Source organism: Mastigoproctus giganteus, chromosome 9 (genome assembly GCF_048544385.1).
Source record: "Mastigoproctus giganteus isolate SK-2022 chromosome 9, ASM4854438v1, whole genome shotgun sequence".
NCBI classification, from domain to species: Eukaryota; Metazoa; Arthropoda; class Arachnida; order Uropygi; family Thelyphonidae; genus Mastigoproctus; species Mastigoproctus giganteus.
In genome coordinates, this window is record NC_143583.1 from 215,825,098 (window position 1) to 215,844,995 (window position 19,898).

General features: G+C 38.8%; 1 protein-coding gene across 2 annotated transcripts in view; it reads left to right on the forward strand.

The window, feature by feature from the left end:
- Positions 1-19,898, forward strand: part of LOC150081121 (ubiquitin carboxyl-terminal hydrolase 24-like) — a 908,750-nt gene that overhangs the window by 422,870 nt on the left and 465,982 nt on the right. For both annotated transcript variants that reach the window (XM_090381072.1, XM_090381073.1), the window contains exon 27: positions 7,914-7,999. In XM_090381072.1, the coding sequence (XP_090237198.1) occupies positions 7,914-7,999 (86 nt within the window). The remainder of the gene's footprint in view (positions 1-7,913; positions 8,000-19,898) is intronic.

A 19,898-nucleotide genomic window follows, 5' to 3' on the forward strand; every position in this document is an offset into this window, starting at 1 on the left:
ATCTAAGCTAATAAAACAGAAAACACTTCTCTATTTCAGGAGCAGTGAAACACTTCGCCTGCACAAGGCTACACTCGTTCTCAAGTGCATTTCTCATTTTTTCTGATGGGTCTTATTTTTGTATGTTTAAAGTTGTCCTTCAAGTTGTCCATGACGATCTGTTTAACTGCTTCACTAGACTTATGAGTTTCTGGTGCTGCTGGTTTCTTAACCACCAGGTGAGATCTGGTTAGCAGGGTTTCTTCTGCCCCGTTTCAGAGCATCCTTTGCCAGTTTTCACACTTTTGGTATTTATGTTGTTTCTCAAAGCCTGTGAGTATGTGGGAATGCGCTGTGGCATTTGGTTCATCCGACTGATTTGGAGGACCTCTAGCTTGGCTTAAGCAATCTCCTTTTCAAGTTGCATTTAGACTGATATCATATCCATCTTTATCCAGATGGAGACTATCTCAGCCCTAAGGACCGTTGAAGCCCTGTTTCTTTGCTCCTTGAACAAACTTTCTAGTGCCGTTCACAGGGCAAGCGGTTCCAGGGCTGTGCCCGGTGTTAGCATCAGATTCAGTGGAGTGACCTGTGATTTGTCCGGGGGTTTCTCCCCGACTTTGTCTGCCTGTGTCGCAGCTTGTTCAGTACGATCTTTATTCTCGCTTTTTGAGCGAGTCTCTCTATTTGTTTTTGGTGCTACATACTTTTTGTGTTTTCTCTTGGCTGTAGCAGAGCCAGATAGTAAACCACTTGGTATGCAGTCACGCCCTATACGTTGCCATATTGGTCTCCAGCTTCTTTTTTTTCATAGTATGCTTGCATAATGTACCTGTTAATTTTGATGCTCCACTTCATTCATTACCGTTTTCTTCCTTCCTTCCCAGGAAGGAAGAAAGAATTATTATTATTATAGCACTTATATTATTTCTCCCTAATTGGGGGTTCCATCTCGTCACGGGTATTGCTACCAAGTACACAGGGTGGTTGTTGTTATGTCTGGTGTTACTGTTGGTCGAGGAACTCTCTGACTATCCTACAGTTGTTCAGGATTGCAACTTTCTGGAGTTCCTTGTGGGTGTTCGCTGGGAGACCTATTGTTATTAGGCTCTTATGTAGGATCTTTGGCACCTCACCTGTTGTTGACACAATGATCAGGATGGTTGTTACTTGTTGGATAAGCCATATCTCTTTGATCTCCCGTCTTAGGTTCGTGTACTTCCTGATTTTTTTCCCCATGGGTTTTCTGCAGTTTGCCAGTGTTGGGTACCACTATGTCAATCAGAAAGGTAGCCTTTTCCTTCTTGTCCATAAGGGTTATGTCCGGTCTGTTGTGCAGGGTTGTGCTATCCATTATTATGGTGCGGTCCCAGTACAGCTTGTGGGTTGGGTTCTGTAATACTGCCTGGGATCCTACATGACTATCCTACAGTTGTTCAGGATTGCAACTTTCTGGAGTTCCTTGTGGGTGTTCGCTGGGAGACCTATTGTTATTAGGCTCTTATGTAGGATCTTTGGCACCTCACCTGTTGTTGACACAATGATCAGGATGGTTGTTACTTGTTGGATAAGCCATATCTCTTTGATCTCCCGTCTTAGGTTCGTGTACTTCCTGATTTTTTTCCCCATGGGTTTTCTGCAGTTTGCCAGTGTTGGGTACCACTATGTCAATCAGAAAGGTAGCCTTTTCCTTCTTGTCCATAAGGGTTATGTCCGGTCTGTTGTGCAGGGTTGTGCTATCCATTATTATGGTGCGGTCCCAGTACAGCTTGTGGGTTGGGTTCTGTAATACTGCCTGGGATCCTACATGACTATCCTACAGTTGTTCAGGATTGCAACTTTCTGGAGTTCCTTGTGGGTGTTCGCTGGGAGACCTATTGTTATTAGGCTCTTATGTAGGATCTTTGGCACCTCACCTGTTGTTGACACAATGATCAGGATGGTTGTTACTTGTTGGATAAGCCATATCTCTTTGATCTCCCGTCTTAGGTTCGTGTACTTCCTGATTTTTTTCCCCATGGGTTTTCTGCAGTTTGCCAGTGTTGGGTACCACTATGTCAATCAGAAAGGTAGCCTTTTCCTTCTTGTCCATAAGGGTTATGTCCGGTCTGTTGTGCAGGGTTGTGCTATCCATTATTATGGTGTGGTCCCAGTACAGCTTGTGGGTTGGGTTCTGTAATACTGCCTGGGATTCGTACTTGTAGTATGATACACTTTCCTCAATCAACTGGTATTTCCTTGCTAGCTTCTGATGTATTATCGTGGCTACGTGGTCGTGTCTACGAGTGTACTCAGTCTGGGTGATCACCTTGCATCCCGCGGTGATGTGTTGAATCGTTTCTTAGGCCAGGTGGCATCGTCGACATGTGTCATTGAACATTCATGTATCAAGACTTTGCAGATAAAGGAACCACTAGGTGGCAGTGATTACAGTGTACTGATGTGGGATTTACTTAAAGATATAATTACCATCAGGGGTAAAGGAAAGGGTGTTTGCTTCCGTAAAGGTGACTACAGCAGTCTCAGACAGTTTTTAAATTCTGTGCAGTGGGATCAACTGATGTTACCAACAGCAAATTCTAAGTGGGAAGGATTCAAGGAATTAATCATGGAAGCTACTAAAAGTTTCATACCTATTAAGAAATATTGTTCAAGGTTTAGGCCTAAATGGTTGTCAAATGAAATATTAAGACTCGCTGCAGAGAAAAAAATGCATGGGATGCATATAAATTACCAGGCGACACAGACGCCTATCTGTAATCAAGTCACAAAGGAGGTTAGGCAGGCGAAGGCAGATTACGAGAAATCTTTGGTAATCTTTACGAGAAATCTAAAAAAAACAGCAAGGATTTCTTTACTTATATAAACTCTAAAAGGAAGGGGATGAATCTGATTAGTCCACTTGATATCGATGGTTCGACTGTTGATGATCCTGCTCAGATAACTAACACACTGAATGAGTATTTTGCATCTACATTCACAGGAGTTATTAAGGTTTGAAAATGCCAGAAGGTTATCAAATAGTAGCAGGGTACTTGATGATTTTGTAATAACTGAGAGCAAAGTGGAGGAGAAATTGTTGAAGTTAAACATAAGAAAGGCACCTGGGGTGGATGGGATCTATCCAGTTATATTAAAGGAGGCGGCAAAACAACTAAGCAAACCCTTATCCATGTTTATGAGAGCATTCTTGGACTCACAGGAGGTCCCCACTGACTGGAGATGTGCAAATGTATTCCCATTCCCAATTCACAAAGGGGGATCGAAGGGTGACACAAGTAATTACAGACCAGCTAGTTTAAGCTCTGTTCCGGGTAAAATATTGGAGTCACTGGTTAAAGATGCATTGCAGCATCATCTAGACAAGACTACAGCAATAATTCAGACACAGCTTGGGTTTGTTAAGGGAAAGTCTTGTCTGGCAAATTTGATTGAATATTACGATGTGGTTACAAAGGAACTGGATGCAAAAAATAATTTTGATATCATATACTTGGATTTCAGAAAAGCTTTTGACACTGTTGCGCATGGAAGACTACTGTACAAATTGGAGCATAATGGTACTAAGGGTAAGTTGCTACAGGAGATGATTATCCCTTTGTATAAGGCAATGGTTAGGCGATACCTTGAATACTGCATACATGTCCGCCTCATTTTAGGAAGGATGTAGATTTGCTTATTTGCTTGATAAAAGGATGGTGAGTGGGAGAAGACAGAGTGGTAATCAGTGGGTGCTGCCCTTCGTAGACTAATATTATTAGTGGAGTCCTACACGGTTCGGTTTTGGGTCCACTGTTGTTTTGTATATTTATCAATGATATTGATGAAGGTATTGTTGTTGTTATTTGGTTTTTAGGAGCATTAGCAACTAAAGCCATATTGCTCCGGGGATATGCGGTGGTCATTCCCTGACCTTTCCGCATCCTCCGCATTAGGCGGTCACGGGCTCGAATCCTGGTTCAATCAAGAAGCGTGTGCTATGCACTGATACTCCTGCCCACTTGGCTAGAGGCGCCCGATGAAGGTATATCAGGCTTAGTGTTGAAGTTTGCAGATGATACAAAGGTTCGCAGGGCTGTTAATGACAGTAATGGCAATGTGCTACTTCAACAGGATCCAGAAAATCTGGGCAGATGAGCTGAGAAGTGGCAACTGAAGTTTAACATTGACAAATGCCAAGTACTGCATATGGGTAGAAGTAACCCCAAAGAAACGTACCAACTGTGTGGCTGCACTTAGGGTGGTAGAAAATGAAAAATACCTGGGAGTAATTGTGCAGTCAGATATGAAGTTTTCTGAGCAGTGCAGACAGGCTGCCAGGGCAGGTCATGGGTTTTGTCAATGATATACAGGAATTTTGCTAGCAGGGAAAAGAAGGTGATTGTCCCTCTGTATAAGGCAGTGGTAAGGCCACGCCTTGAGTACTGCGTACAGGTCTGTAGGCCTCATTTTAGGAAGGATGTAGATTTGCTTGAGCGTGTACAGAGAAATGCAACAAGATTGGTGAGGGAAATGAAAGGATCCTCTTACCAAGAGACGCTTAAGTTCTTCAAATTGCAGTGGCTGGAGACTAGGCACCTGCGAGGTGATCTGATCGAGGTGTATAAGACCTTGAATGGGTTGAGCACACTGAATTCTGATGGTATTTCTCCACTTGTTCAGATTACAGACCAATGGTGGCATAAATTCAAATTGTGGAAAGACAGATGTAGAATAGATGTGCGGAAATTTGCCTTTAGCCAGCAGGTGGTTAATTGCTGGAACAAACTTCCATCTGTCGTGGAAGTTGATAGGTTAAATAAATGCATGGGATGCATATAAATTACCAGGTTTAAAGAGGAACTGGATAAACATTTAGAGTGAATTGTTGTGTAAATTTTTTTTTTGGCTGATGCTATATAAGCTGATACACTTGCTTTCTTGCATCATATGCCACCACTACTGCTCCAGTCTCCTTGGCAATGTATTTTCTATAGTTCCTGGTGTTGATTACATGGCCTTGAATGGCGAGCATGAATCCTTCAGTCTCGGGAAAGTGCAAACAGCTCTTGAGCCATGCATTGGAAGCAATGTGATCTTGATGGAGAACATTATAGTGTGTGCCACGGAGTGTCTTCTCTGCCCATCTTTTTAGGTTCGTTTGTACCTCCTGGTTGGGGGTGGAGACTACCGCTTGTCTATCTTTCTTATGGCCTGGTGGAGTGCTGCTGTGTGTTTCTGGAGGTAATCCTTCATGTTAAGTATCGCTGTCTTCTGTTGCTCAATGAGGTCTATCAGGCCCGTTATTATTATTATTATTATTGTTATTATTAATTTAGTAAATAAATGACATTAGCCCGTGCACATCATTCATCTTTTAATGATGCCTAATAGTTTATACTTTATGCTTCTGCCTATGTTCACTTCCTTGTTTTTTGTGTATATATGATATGTAGGTTGAGCTACAGTCTGTTTTGCCTATATATGTTGCATTCAAAACTGCAGGAAATAAAGTTTTGATTTTGTAGAACTTCTTTACATCCACTTACACCTCACTGAGCCCTGGCCCATATGCTTTGCACTCCATTCCTTTTACTAATTTCAGTTATACAATCAAATTAAACCTGTTGTGCTCATTCACAACAGAATTCATTCACATTTCTTTCTTCTGTCTTAAATTTTCTGTTTCATTATATAAAATTTATTATATTTCCTCATTTGTGTAATCATTTATTACAAGAAATCTTTGGCAAAGGATGCAAAGAAAAACAGCAAAGAGTTCTTTATTTATGTAAACTCTAGAAGGAAAGGGATGAATCAGATTCGAACACTTAACATAGATGTGTTGATTGATGATCATGCTCAGGTAGCTGATAAACTGAATGAATATTTTGCATCTACATTCACACACGAGGAGTTATTCAATAAGGGAAGTGCCAGAAGTTCATTAAACTCTAACAGGGAGCTAAGTGATTTTGTAATAACCGAGAGCAAAGTGCAAGAGAGTTTGTTGAAGTTAAGCATAAGGAAGGCAACTGGGGTAATGGGATCTATCCAATTATATTAAAGGGGGCAGCAAAGGAAGTAAGCAAACCCTTAGCCATAATTATGAGAAGGTCCCCATAGATTGGTGGTGTGCAAATGTATCAATCAAATTCACAAAGTGGGTTTAGAAGGTGACACAAGTAACTATAGACCTGTTAGTTTAACTGGTGTTCTGGGGAAAATATTGGAATCACTGGTTGAAGAAGCATTGCAGGATCATCTTGACAAGACTGCAGTAATAGTTAAGACACAGCATGGGTTTGTTAAAGGGGAGTATTATCTGACCAATTTGATTGGAAACTATGATGTGGTCACAAAGGAACTGAATGTCAAAAATAATTTTGATATCATATACTTGGATTTCAGGAAAGCTTTTGATACTGTTGCACATGAAAGACTGCTGTACAAATTGGAGAGGTATTGCCTTAAGGGTAAGTTGCTACAATGGATAAAGGGATGGTCGAGTGGAAGACGACAGAGAGGGGTAATCATTGGACAATGCTCTTCGTGGACAAATGTTATTAGTGGAGTTCCCCAGAGTTCGGTGTTGGGCCCATTGTTGTTTTGTATATTTATCAGTGATATTGATGAGGGTATATCAGGTTTAATGTCAAGTTTGCAGAGGATACAAAGGTTGGCAGGGTTGTTAATGACAGTACAGACAGTATGCTACTCGAACTGGATCTAGATAAGTTGGGAAAATGGGCTGGGAAGTGGCAACTGAAGTTTAGTATTGACAAATGCAAAGTACTGCATATGGATAGCAATAACCGAAGGGAAACGTATCAGCTGTATGGTACTACACTCAGTGAATTGGAAAGTGAAAAAGGCCTGGGGGTAATTGTGCAGCAAATATGAAGTTCACTGAGCAGTGCAGACAGGCTGTCAGGGCAGATCATTGAGTCTTGTCAATGATATATAGGAATTTTCTAGCAAGGACAGGGAGGTGTTTATCCCGTTATACAAGGCAGTGGTCGTGCTACAAGTAGAGTACTGTGTACAGGTCTGGAGGCCTCATTTTAGGAAGGATGTAGAGTTGCTAGAATGAGTACAAAAAAGAGCAACAAGGTTGGTGAGGGGAACAAAGGGGTACTCTTACCAAGAAAGGCTTCAATTCAGAAAATAGAGATTCAGCAATTCACCTCACAGCGTCTGGAGAATAGCCACCTGTGAGGTGATCTGATTGAGGTGTATAAGGCCTTGAATGGGTTGAGCAAGCTGAATGCTGATGGAATTCTTCCTCTTGCTTAGACTAAGAACCAGACGGGACACAGATTCGAATTGAGGAGAGACAGTTGTAAATAGATGTGTGGAAATTTGCTTTTAGCCAGCAGGTAGTTGGTTGGTGGAACAGACTAACTTCTGTTGTGGAAGTTGATAGCATAAATAAATTTAAAGCTGAGCTGGACAGGCGTTTGGAACGAATGAGGGGTGAAATGGGCGGTTTTTTTTTTTTTTTTTTGCTGATGCTGCATAAGCTTGCTTTCTTGCATCGTATGCCTCTGCTTAATACACATATCAGTTTTACTATAATGATGCTCATAAGAAACTATTGCTGCAAATCTTTCTTGGCTACCTTGTATTCTGTTTTGTGGAGGGAAAAAAAGTGTATTTGTACATTTTGTTCACTGTTTTTGTGATATTTAATATTGAGATGAAAAGTAACATAAAAGTTATCAAAATCTTTTATGAATTTTGCATTTTTTCCTATTTCAACATGGATAATTTCAGTATAACTTTAAAAAGGTTGAGATCCTCTGATGTATAGTTTAATGAAGTTTCATTTTATATTTGAAAAATAATATATATAACATATAGCTTCTACATATTATATAGAAGCTGTGTATTATATAAATATTTCAGAAGCTAATATATAGCTTCTGAAATATTTCAATTCAATTTCTTAGGAAAAAATGTTGCCCGGAGTGGTAATGGCTGCCGGAGGACAGGTGTTTGAGATGCTTTATCAGTTAATCACCTTAGAAGATCCTAGGTAATGATCATTTAAAATAAAATTTAATGATAAATTAATTATAGACAGTTTTGTTAAAAATACATCCATTTAAAAAAATTTAAATGTATTTTAAATAATGTTTCATGTGAATAATTATTACAAAAAGGTAAATATTAAAAATTAGAATATATGTCAGATGAAAATAGAAATAAAAATCACAAAGCTACATCTGAAGAAGAGGTGTTAATAGCTGAAACTAAAGAGGAAACTGATGCTTTGGCCAGAAAGTAGAGGATATATAGAAAGTTTTAAATCATGTAGCATTAGTTATACTATTACCCAGTGTTGCATTTTATTATTATTAGTTATGATTACTTTTATGCATTTTTACATGATTATTTATTATTTAGTTAAAGTTTATTTTTATGTTACATGGTTAGTAGTGGGTCAAGATGCTATTATGCTGCTCATGTTGCCATCCATAATTCAGTTTATTTTGGCTATGTTCCTGTTAAACCATTAATTTGTGTCAGTGATTTCGTGTTGCCTTGTGAGTTCTCTGTTCTCTTTTAGCATAATACAAATGTATAGGTAGCCCTCATTTTGCACTAGTCCGATTTGCACCAATTCACAAAAGCGCTGGTCACTAACCACAAGGCAATTTATTTTTGAAATTTTATTATAAATTGAAAGTTTAAATCATCAAACAAAATTTATCGGCATTGAACTGTACTATGTATCATGTTCTGTTCATGTGATCAAGGACAATCTGGGCCAATAACCGATAATATATCAGTTTTGCAACTGATGGATCAGGGGGTAATAGCCACCTTTAAAGCTTATTAGCTATGGTAAACATTTACAGAAATGCTAAAAGCTTTAGCAAGTCCATCATTACCATCAGAGAATATTGACGGTTGTTTGATGTCTTAAAGGGCATCAATCACATTAACACAGTTTGGCAAGAAGTGACTGTCAATTGTCTAAATGGAGTGTGACGTAAACTTCTCCCAGATTTCATGCATGACTTCTGAGGATTTCAGCCACAACAGAATGTTGCAGAAAACATTAAGAAAAACATAAAATCAAAAGAAGTGCATCCAGTTCATATAGATGAACAGTCCACTGTTGAGTCAATTTGGTTGGACATAAGCACTGCTAAAGCAAAAACAAGAGTAGGAGTGTGTTATAGGCCTAATGACTCGAATGAGTACAATGAACAATTGTACAGAGAAATAGAGTGGGCTAGTAAATCAGAATGTCTTATAATGGGGGATTTTAACTTCCCAGAGATATAGACTGGAACTTATGGGTTGGTCACTCGCACACTAGTAAGACTTTTGTGGATTTATTGGATGATTGTTCTCTGCAGCAGCATGTTCAAGAGGCAACCAGAGAGAGTAATACTCTTGATCTGGTTATCAGCAGTGATCATTCGTGTATTAAGAATTTGCAGATAAAGGAACCATTAGGTGGCAGTAATCACAGTGTGCTGACGTGGGATTTACTTAAAGATATAATTACCATAAGGGGTAAAGGAAGGGGTTTTTGCTTCCTTAAAGGTGACTATAGTGGTCGCAATTTGTTTTTAAATTCTGTAGTGGGACCAACTGATGATGTTACCAACAGCAATTTCTAAGTGTGAAGCATTCAAGGAATTAATAGTGGAAGCTATTAAACGTTTCATACCTATTAAGAAATATTGTTCAAGGTTTAGGCCTAAATGGTTGTCAAATGAACTAACGAGACTCGTGACAGAGAAGAAAAATGCATGGGATGCATATAAATTATCAGGCGACACAGAAGCCTATGATATATATAAGCTAGTCTGTAATCAAGTCACAAAGGAGGTTAGGCAGGCGAAGGCAGATTACAAGAAATCTTTGGCAAAGGATGCTAAGAAAAACAGCAAGGATTTCTTTACTTATATAAACTCTAAAAGGAAGGGGATGAATCTGATTGGTCCACTTGATATTGACGGTTCGACAGTTGATGATCATGCTCAGATAGCAAACAAACTGAATGAGTATTTTGCATCTACATTCACACATGAGGAGTTATTAAGGTTTGAAAATGCCACAAGGTTATCAAATTGTAACAGGGTGCTTAATGATTTTGTAATAACTGAGAACAAAGTGGAGGAGAAATTGTTGAAGTTAAACATAAGAAAGGCACCTGGGGTGGATGGGATCTATCCAGTTAAATTAAAGGAGGCAGCAAAGGAAGTAAGCAAATGCTTAGCCATAATTATGAGAGCATCCTTGGACTCAGGGGAGGTCCCCATGCAAATGTGCCCCTAATTCACAATGGGGGATCGAAGGGTGACACGATTAATTACAGACCAGTTAGTTTAACTTCTGTTCCGGGTAAAATTATGGAGTCTCTGGTTAAAGATGCATTTCACGATCATCTAGACAAGACTGCAGCAATAATTCAGACACAGCATGGGTTTGTTAAGGGAAAGTCTTGTCTGACAAATTTGATAGGATATTATGATGTGGATACAAAGGAACCGGATGCAAAAAATAATTTTGATATCATATATTTGGATTTCAGGAAAGCTTTTTACACTGTTGCGCATGGAAGACTACTGTACAAATTGGAGCAGAATGGTATTAAGGGTAAGTTGCTACAATGGATAAAATGATGGTTGAGTGGGAGAAGACAGAGGGTGGTAATCAATGGGTGCTGCTCTTCGTGGACTAAAGTTATTAGTGGAGTCCCACAGGGTTCGGTGTTGGGTCCACTGTTGTTTTTTATATTTATCAATGATGTTGATGAAGGTATATATCAGGCTTAGTATCGAAGTTTGCAGATAATTCAAAGGTTGGCAGGGTGGCAGCCCTGCCAATGACAGTAATGGCAGTGTGTTACTGCAACAGAATCTAGAAAATTTGGGCAGATAGGCTGAGAAGTGGCAACTGAAGTTTAACCTTGACAAATTCAAAGCACTGCATATGGGTGAAGTAACCCCAGAGAAACGTACCAACTGTGTGGTGCTACACTTAAGGTGGTAGAAAATGAAAAAGACCTGGGAATAATTGTGCAGTCAGTTATGAAGTTTTCTAAGCAATGCAGAAGTTACTGCCAAGGTAGGTCATGGGGTTTTGTCAATGATATATAGGAATTCTGCTAACAGGGAAAGGGAGATGATTGTCCCTCTCTATAAGGCAATGGTCGGGCCACGATTGAGTACTGCATACATGTCTGGAATCCTTATTTTAGGAAGGATGTAGATTTGTTCGAGCATTTACAGAGAAGGGCAACAAGATTGGTGAGGGGAATGAAGGGATCCTCTTACCAAGAGAGGCTTAAGTTCTGCAAATTGAGGTGGCTGGAGACTAGGCACTTGCGTGGTAATCTGATTGAGGTGTATAAGTCCTTGAAAGGGTTGAGTATGCTGAATTCTGAAAGGATTCTTCCACTTGTTCAGATTACAAACCTAAGGGGGCATAAATTCAAATTAAGAAAGAACAGATGTAGAATAGATATGCGGAAATTTGCCTTTAGCCAGCAAGTGGTTAATTGCTGGAACAAACTTCCATCTGTCGTTGTGGAAGTTGATAGGTTGAATAAATTTAAGGAGGAACTGGACAGGCATTTGGAGGGAATGGTGTGATTTTTTTTTTTGGCTGATGCTGCATAAGCTCATACACTTGCTTTCTTGCATCACATGCCACTACTACTACCTTGCACAGATTGTTCATTTACCTACAAGAATACCAGACAATCCTAACCATACAGCCAACACGCTAGATCTTTTTCTCACAAACAACCCTTCTAACTGCACGATCAAAATGAGTGGTCCTTTAGGCACCTCAGATACAATTGGTGATTGTCTCTTCTCCAATGGTGCCTTTATCTCATGGCTATTTCCAACCTCGTGTTGTTTGGCATTAAAAGAATGTAAAATGAGGTGACCTGCGAGATTTCTTTTCTTCTTTTACTTGGACGGACCACTGTTTCAAAACTTCTGATGTCAACATTTGCTCAGATTGTGTCGGCGAAATTATTCTTGTAGGAATGGAATCCTTTATCCCACACTGCACTTTAAAATCTTGTCCTTTATCTAAACATTGGTTTTCCAATAAATGTGCTAAGACCATTCAGTAGAAGATTGCATATCGTAATTCGCTTGTTTCCAATTCTTCAATTTCATTTTCTGCCTACACCAAAGCTCGTAACAATTATTACAGCAGTTATTAATCAGTTAATAAACTGCTGTAATTAAACAATTACAGCAGTTATTAATCAGCCCAAACTAGATTTTGAACAGGCTAAGAGTAGAAAATTTGCTTCTTGCCCTAATGGTAGCCAAGCATTCTGGTGTCTTGACAAAGCTATTGGCTGCACGTTTTGCCCATCTTTGCTTCTACCTCTATCAAAACCAAATGGTTCTGCTGTCACTTCAGCCAAGGATAAATCTGACCTGCTAGCATTCCATTTTTCTTACAATTCATGTATTAATGATCTTGGTAAAACACCTCCCACCATTCCCAACACACTCCATTCAATGCCTCCTGTGGTCTTCCATCAAAAGGATGTCTGAAGGATTTTGACAAATCTTGATGCTAAGAAAGCTGCAGGTCCCGATGGTATTTCTACACTTGTTTTCTCAACACCTGTGCTCCTGAACTTACTCCTATTCTTTGCCGCCTTTTTTCACTTTCTTATTCCAAAGGTGTTTTTCCTTCTACTTGGAAATTTTCTCATATCCAGCCAGTTCCTAAAAAGGGTGACAAATCCCTCCCATCCAATTATCGTCCCATTGCAATTACTTCTACTCTTTCTAAAGTAATGGAGAAATCAATTAACCGCCAACTCTTAAACTACCTAGAAACCTTCCGTCTGATCAACGATCGCCAGTATGGATTCCGTCGGTGTCGATCCACTGGTGATGTTCTGGTTTATGTTACCCATTTATGGACTAATTCAATGAAAAAGTTCGGTGAAACACAAGCAGTTGCTCTTGACATCTCAAAGGCTTTTGATCGTGTTTGGCATAAAGGTCTTCTAAACAAGCTTCCATCTTATGGTTTGCCAACTGTTTTTAGTAATTGGTTATCCAGTTTTCTCTCTGATCGCACATTGAGGGTGATGGTAGATGGCTCTCTGTCTTCTAACTTCTCCACTAATGCCGGTGTCCCCCAAGGTTCAGTTCTTTCCCCCACTCTTTTCCTCTTGTATATTAATTACCTTCTCCCATTGACTGGAAATCCTATCCATAGTTTTGCCGATGATAGCACATTGCATTCCACTTTCCAGTTTGAGAAACCTTGCCCTGCTCAATCAGCTTCAATTTCTCAAATATCCACTACCAATTCCTTAAATGCTGATCTCCAGTGGGGCAAAGACAACTTAGTTGATTTTAATGCTTCTAAAACTCAGTCTTGTCTAATATCTCGCAAAAACGATTCTTCTGTTCATATGCTTATCTTTGGTGACACTCCAATATCTTGGCAAGTTGATATATCTTTTTTGGGGATTACTCTGTCTTCTAATCTCTCTTGTTACAAGCACATTACAAATATTGCTTCGCTGCAATTAAAAAACTTGGTTTTCTCTTTCGCTGTTACTTTTCTTCCAAACAGCTTGAACAGCTGTTTGGAAGCTCTGTACAAATCGCAAATCCGTCCTACCATGAAATATTGTTCCCACCTCTGGGGCGGTGGCACCAAAACCTCTGTTATGTTTGTTATTTGGTTTTTAGGAGCATTAGCAACTAAGGCCATATTGCTCTGGGGATATGCAGTTGTCATTCCCTGACCTTTCCGCATCCTCCATATTTGGTGGGCACGGGCTCGATCCCCGGTATAATCAAGAAGCGTTTGCTACGCACTGCTGCTCCTGCCCACCTGACTATGGAGGTGCCAACCCAAAACCTCTCTCAGATGTCTAGATTCCATTCAGAATAGGGCAGTTAGGTTAATTAATGACTCATTTCTAACAGAGTCTGTCCACTCGCTGTCTCATAGACGTACTGTTTCTGCTGCATGCCTTTTCTGCAGATACTTCCATGGGCACTGTTCTTCTGAATTGGCTTCTATAATTCCTGCTCTCTCTTTCAAAACAGTCTGAACGTATTCTGCCACCAGACAACATCCATTTACTGACAAACTCCAAACTCACAGAACCAACTTTTCATCTTCCTGGGACATCTGGAACCACCTTCCATCATATGTCTTTCCTGAAAATTACACTCTACAGAAGTTAAAGTTTAATGTCAACAAATATCTTCTCTCGTCTTCTCAACCTCCAACCTAAGCACAGTACAGTCAGTCCTCGTAAAGCACGATAGTTGTGTTCCTACAAACCCTCGTGCAATATAAACAACAGGCCCTATAGGAAAAATAGGGTTAAGTGCCGACCACTCAAGATTGAACACACATTTGTAACCAAAACATTACCAACCACAATAAATTATCGTAATAAAATGTTGCTAATGCTTTTGCTTCTATCGTAAGCAAACTAGTTTTTTGTTTGATTTTTCTATCGAAACAGATGACAGTCGTTCCATCTCTTTCAATTCCTTGTGTCTTAATCTAATGGATTTTAATTACACTTTGAGTTGTTCCTGCTATAAAAGTTGTTTTTATTTTCTCTTCATTCTTTGTAATCTCAGCGCTGCCTCATTTAGGGCTGTAACACATACAATATCACATGGTCTTTCATTTCGCTCAAAGCGTTTCGCAATTTCATATTTTTTCTCTATCGACAGAGGCGGACTGGCCATAAGCCGTACCAGGGAAACCCCAGTGGGTCGGAGGCCTGTATGATTTTGGCCATAAACGCTAGTATGAGGCCACCACAAATTTTCCTGGGTATGAATTTTTGACCTTGTGACTGTTTATTGATATTGCTTTTCTTTTTCACTCTGAATCTGTAGTGTCTTCACCAGGACGCTTCCTTTTCACACTTTTAAAGTATTTTACTAATTTTTAGGGAGTAAGGTACAATTATTAAATGAGGAGGCGCACTTGATACACATAAACAAAGCTGCGCGCATGTAGCAACTGAATAAACAACACCATAAAGGCAGAGACACACTATGAACACCTCACTAGCTCACATTTTACTAAAGCACATTTCTGGAGGTTACTACCATGAAACAATAAAAACAATTTCCAGTTGCGTTCCTGCTAGTGGAATCTGTTATAAATTGGTAGTAAACTCGATCTAATTGCATTTGCGATAATACTGATAGCTAGAATTGTGTGGGTTTTTACGTTACTATGGTGATATGTGTTTCCCCTTCACTGATATAAAAAACAAATACATTTTCAGAATCTTCTCTTCATTCCTATTGTGTTGCGTTCAGTTGGGGTGATTCCGCGTCCGACTTGCCATTTCTTGTAAACACAAAGGCGAATCATGCATAAGCAAATTAGGTTCGTGTTATATATGATATCGTTCCCCTATTTATAAATCATGTATGATCGAATTCGTGTAGTGTAAACACGTGTTATACAAGGACTGACTGTACTAAGTACTAAAGGTTCTAATACCTCTTGTGTTTAGAGTTTTCATTAATAAAAACAAAAAAACCTATATACTTGGCCTTATGGATCTATAGGTATGCTTCTACTCTGAATACCTACATTCCATATTCTAATTAAATTTCATTTGACATTTGATTCCCAGGATATACTGTTCAATAAATACTGTAATATAAGTTTTACAGACTGATGTAATGTTTAATCAATACTTTGATGGCGTTAATCTGATCTGAAACTCTTTTTCTAATTCTCTAGATTTTTAACACTTATTTCATATATGTTTATATATTTATATATAAACATATATGAAATATATTATATATATTTATTTATGTATGAATAGTAATAATTATAACTGGATGAGTGAAAATGTATTACTTAAAGAGTTGTGGTAATAATGAAAAAGAAATATAGCCAAAGTAATAGCATTGAAAGTAAAAGTAAAAGCATTGAAATTCATTCTGCATGATGCCAACCTATGGTAAGATGGGAATGAAAAGTAGAAGTGTTAGGAAGATGTAAATGGCTGAAAGAACATTAAAAAAAATGCTCGATATTATTTGATTAATAACGATTTGATTAATATAATGATATAATACAGATTGTCAGTATTGATAAACATATAGTTATGATATGAATATTGTATATTCATATGCAAATTTTGCTATAATGTGAATAAAAAATTGCTTATAATAAGAAACAATTCTTAAGAAGGCCTTGGATGAAAGTTAATGATTAGAATATCAATGCTGGGAAAAGGCAAAGTAAAGCAAAATAAAATGGAACATTGGAGAAAACGTTGTCATGGGACCATAATTATGATGATCAACTGCAGCAATAATGTTTTGTAGATTTCTGCTAATGCAAGTAGAGCAAAATAGAAAATTAAGAAAAACAAACAAAACAAAATACTCTGGTTTTAGAATGTGCATCACAAAAAGTGGTCCCAATGCTATGGACTGCATGTTATTATATTAATAGATAAAATATTAAAATGTAAGTAGCAAATTAAATTGCGAATTATATTTCACCCAATAAAGCATATAAATATCCAAAAAAAAAAAAAAAAAAAAAAATATATATATATATATATATATATACAGGGTGATTCACTACCAGTGCGACAAACTTGCAGGAGATGTGGGGGCACAAAGACGAATCGGAATCACATAGCATTGCAGGGTCCGAAATGCCTTCGTCATGCGGTAGAAGATGTTGAATGGGAGGTCGCGTGAACAGTGATCCCGCTGGAAGTCAGCATTTGCGAAACGGTTCCCGAGGCAGTAGGATGGACGAGTATTCAAACGTTGAACTGGCCGACATGCACCTCACGTATGGAGCTGCAGACTGTAACAGCGCGCCGCTCTGCACTTGTACCAGGAATGTTTCCCGCACAGCCTTACTCCTCATCATACGATTTTCGCACGTGTGCACAGAAGGTTACGTGAGACTGGTTGTTTCACGAGAGCTACCATGAATCGAGAGCGAACGACGAGGACACCAGACAATGAGGAGAATGTCCTACGTCTTGCAGAAGGAAATCCGAGTACGAGTACTCGAGCGATAGGCCAACGATTGGGTATTTCCCAATCCACTGTATGGAGGATACTGTCAACAAACCAAATGAGTTCATACCATCTGCAACGTGTCCAATCATTGGAGCCTGCAGATTATCCACTCCGGAGGACTTTTGCTACTTGGTTTCTTCAATAGAAACGGTTCGCAAATGCTGACTTCCAGTGGGATCGCTGTTCACGCGACCTCCCGTTCAACGTCCTCTACCGCATGACGAAGGCATTTCAGACTCCGCAATGCTATGTGATTCCGATTCGTCTTTGTGCCCCCTACACCTCCTGCAAGTTTGTCGCACTGGCAGCGAATCACCCTATATACAGCAGACACTCGATTAACCGGGACACTTCAAGACTCCAAATTTAAAAAAAGGAAAAAAAAAACAACCAGAAATCAAAAAAATTCAAGTAATAACTAAAATAGGTATAAACAGATATTTTGCAAGTCATAAATAAGCGACAAACAGCATTATAAGTTGTCATTAGGTGATTAATGTACCTATTATCTTGCAATCCCCACTGTCTTCACATCCGCCACTCAAAAAAAAAAAGAGAGAGAGACCAAATGTTTAATTTGCTTTAGTGCATCGCGTCGATTGTTGTGTTCTGCTGCAGTGCAAAATAACAAATTTTGTTTCATTATTTATGTCAGGGATGTCGGAATTTTTTTTATAGTAAATTTTTTTTTTTTTTAGAAATTGCGAAAATCATGGGTAAATGCAAAAGAGTTGCGTTTTCAGTTAAACAAAAACTTGAAATTATTCAAAAGTTTGAAAACATTTGGCTGTTAAATCTTTTAGGAATCATTATAATAAGGTTGTATCAAAATGGCCAAACACTAACAAGTATCGTGCGGAATTCAGATTTGTCAATAATAATATAGTAGAAATATGTTATTAGTCATTCCCTAGTTACTTAAAACTTGACGAAGTAAGAAGTCCTGGAACATATCTCTTACGTATGTCGGGGACTTTTGTATTTTTGGATTATCCGGGATTTGTTTTTTACCATCTATCCAGGAAAATCGAGACTCTACTGTGTATATATATATATTTATTTTATTTTTATTATTATTATTTTTTTTGGGTGCAGAGAAATTCTACCGCCAAACTTGAACAGGTGATGGATGGTACCAAAAGAAACATATTTTGTCAAGTAAACATAAGTCATAAATGAGTCGTTATAACAGCAGAAGCTATTAAAGGGTTGTAAAAATCAGAACAACACATTGAGTAATTTAATATCATTTAATGCATACAAACCATTTTCTGTTGCACACAAAACAGAAAAAACAATTCATAAGAAGTGCTCGAAATGGTGACCCTAATGCTCAACGCCATCATAACTAACACCGACGCATCATTGAAGGTGTTGTAGGTGTTGGAAGTTCCTAGGATTGTCTTATATCTCTGCACTTGTTGTGCTATAAGTTCCTCCACTGTGTCAAGTGGCATTTCATACAAAAGAGTCCATGTATCCCCAAAAGAAAGTCAAAACAGGTCAGATCAGGCGATTTTGCTGGCCAGGCTACAGGTCCACCTCAACCAATCCATCTGCCTGGAATGGTTGTATGTAAGTGTGCACTTCTATCAAAATGTGGTGGTGCACCATCATGTTGGAACCACATTTGTGCTCGGACTATCAGAGGAACAACTCTGGAAGTGTTTGCTCTAGAAAACTCAAATAGAGTCATCCATCTAAACATGCAGGCAACATGTATGGTCCAACTAAAACCTTTCCCACAATGTCAGCCCATACATTCACACTAAACCTGTGTTGGTAGCCATGTTCAACCATTGCATGGAGATTATTCTCTGACCCCCACATGACTGTTGCAGCTGTTGAACAATCCCTCTTGGGTGAAACATGCCTGATCAGTGTAAAGCTCATTATTGGCAAAATCAGACTGCAAGTTGGTTTCCTGTAAAAACCAGTGGGAGAACTCTACACGGTGGGCAAAGTTGGCAGGTTCTAGTGCATGCACTTTCTGGCATCGGAAAGGATGTAGTCCGGCTTCATGCACTACAATCCACACCAAACGATACTGCGCACCCAATCGGTGTGCAACGGCTCTTTTGCTGGGAAGGAATATCAGTGAAGATCTGCAAAACCTGTTCCTCAAACCAGGGTGTCCTAGCAGTGTGTCGATGTCCAGTATCATGCATATTCACACTGAAAGAGCCACTATCCTGCAATCTTTGGTGTATCGCAGCAAATGTTGTGTGGTGAGGCAACCTTCTGTCTGGGAAGCATTCTTGATAAATCCTGTGAGCTTCTCTTCTGTTTCCATTTACTGCGCAGTACATTAAATTGATATCTGTCATTTCTACAACAGTGAAACACTCCATGTCTGTAGTACTGATCCCGTACTGATCATAATATGACATTATACGTTTATGATATTAGTGGCAGATATGCACCACTCCGAGGACTTCTCAATGCATGCATGCATACGTTAACGTTGCTGGTAGTTGTACATTTGAGCACTGTGTTACGGATTATTTTTTCTATTTTGTGTGCAATAGCAAATTATTTGTATGTATTAAACAACATTAAATTACTGAAAGAGTTGTTCTGATTTTTACAATCCTTTAATAGCTTCTGCTGCTATAACGACTCATTTACGACCTGTGTTTACTTGACAAAAAATGTTTCGTTTGGTACCCTCTATCACCTGTTCAAATTTGTCTGTAGAGTTTCTCTGCACTCTATATATATAAATTAAGACATGAATAGAGTTAAAGAAATAGTGCTAAATACAACAGATGGAGAGAAGTCAGTATACTACTAAAAGGTTGCCATACTCTGGAATGTTGTGATCATATGGAACAAGGTTTATTCTTATACATAAGCAAAGTGAAATAGTAAAGG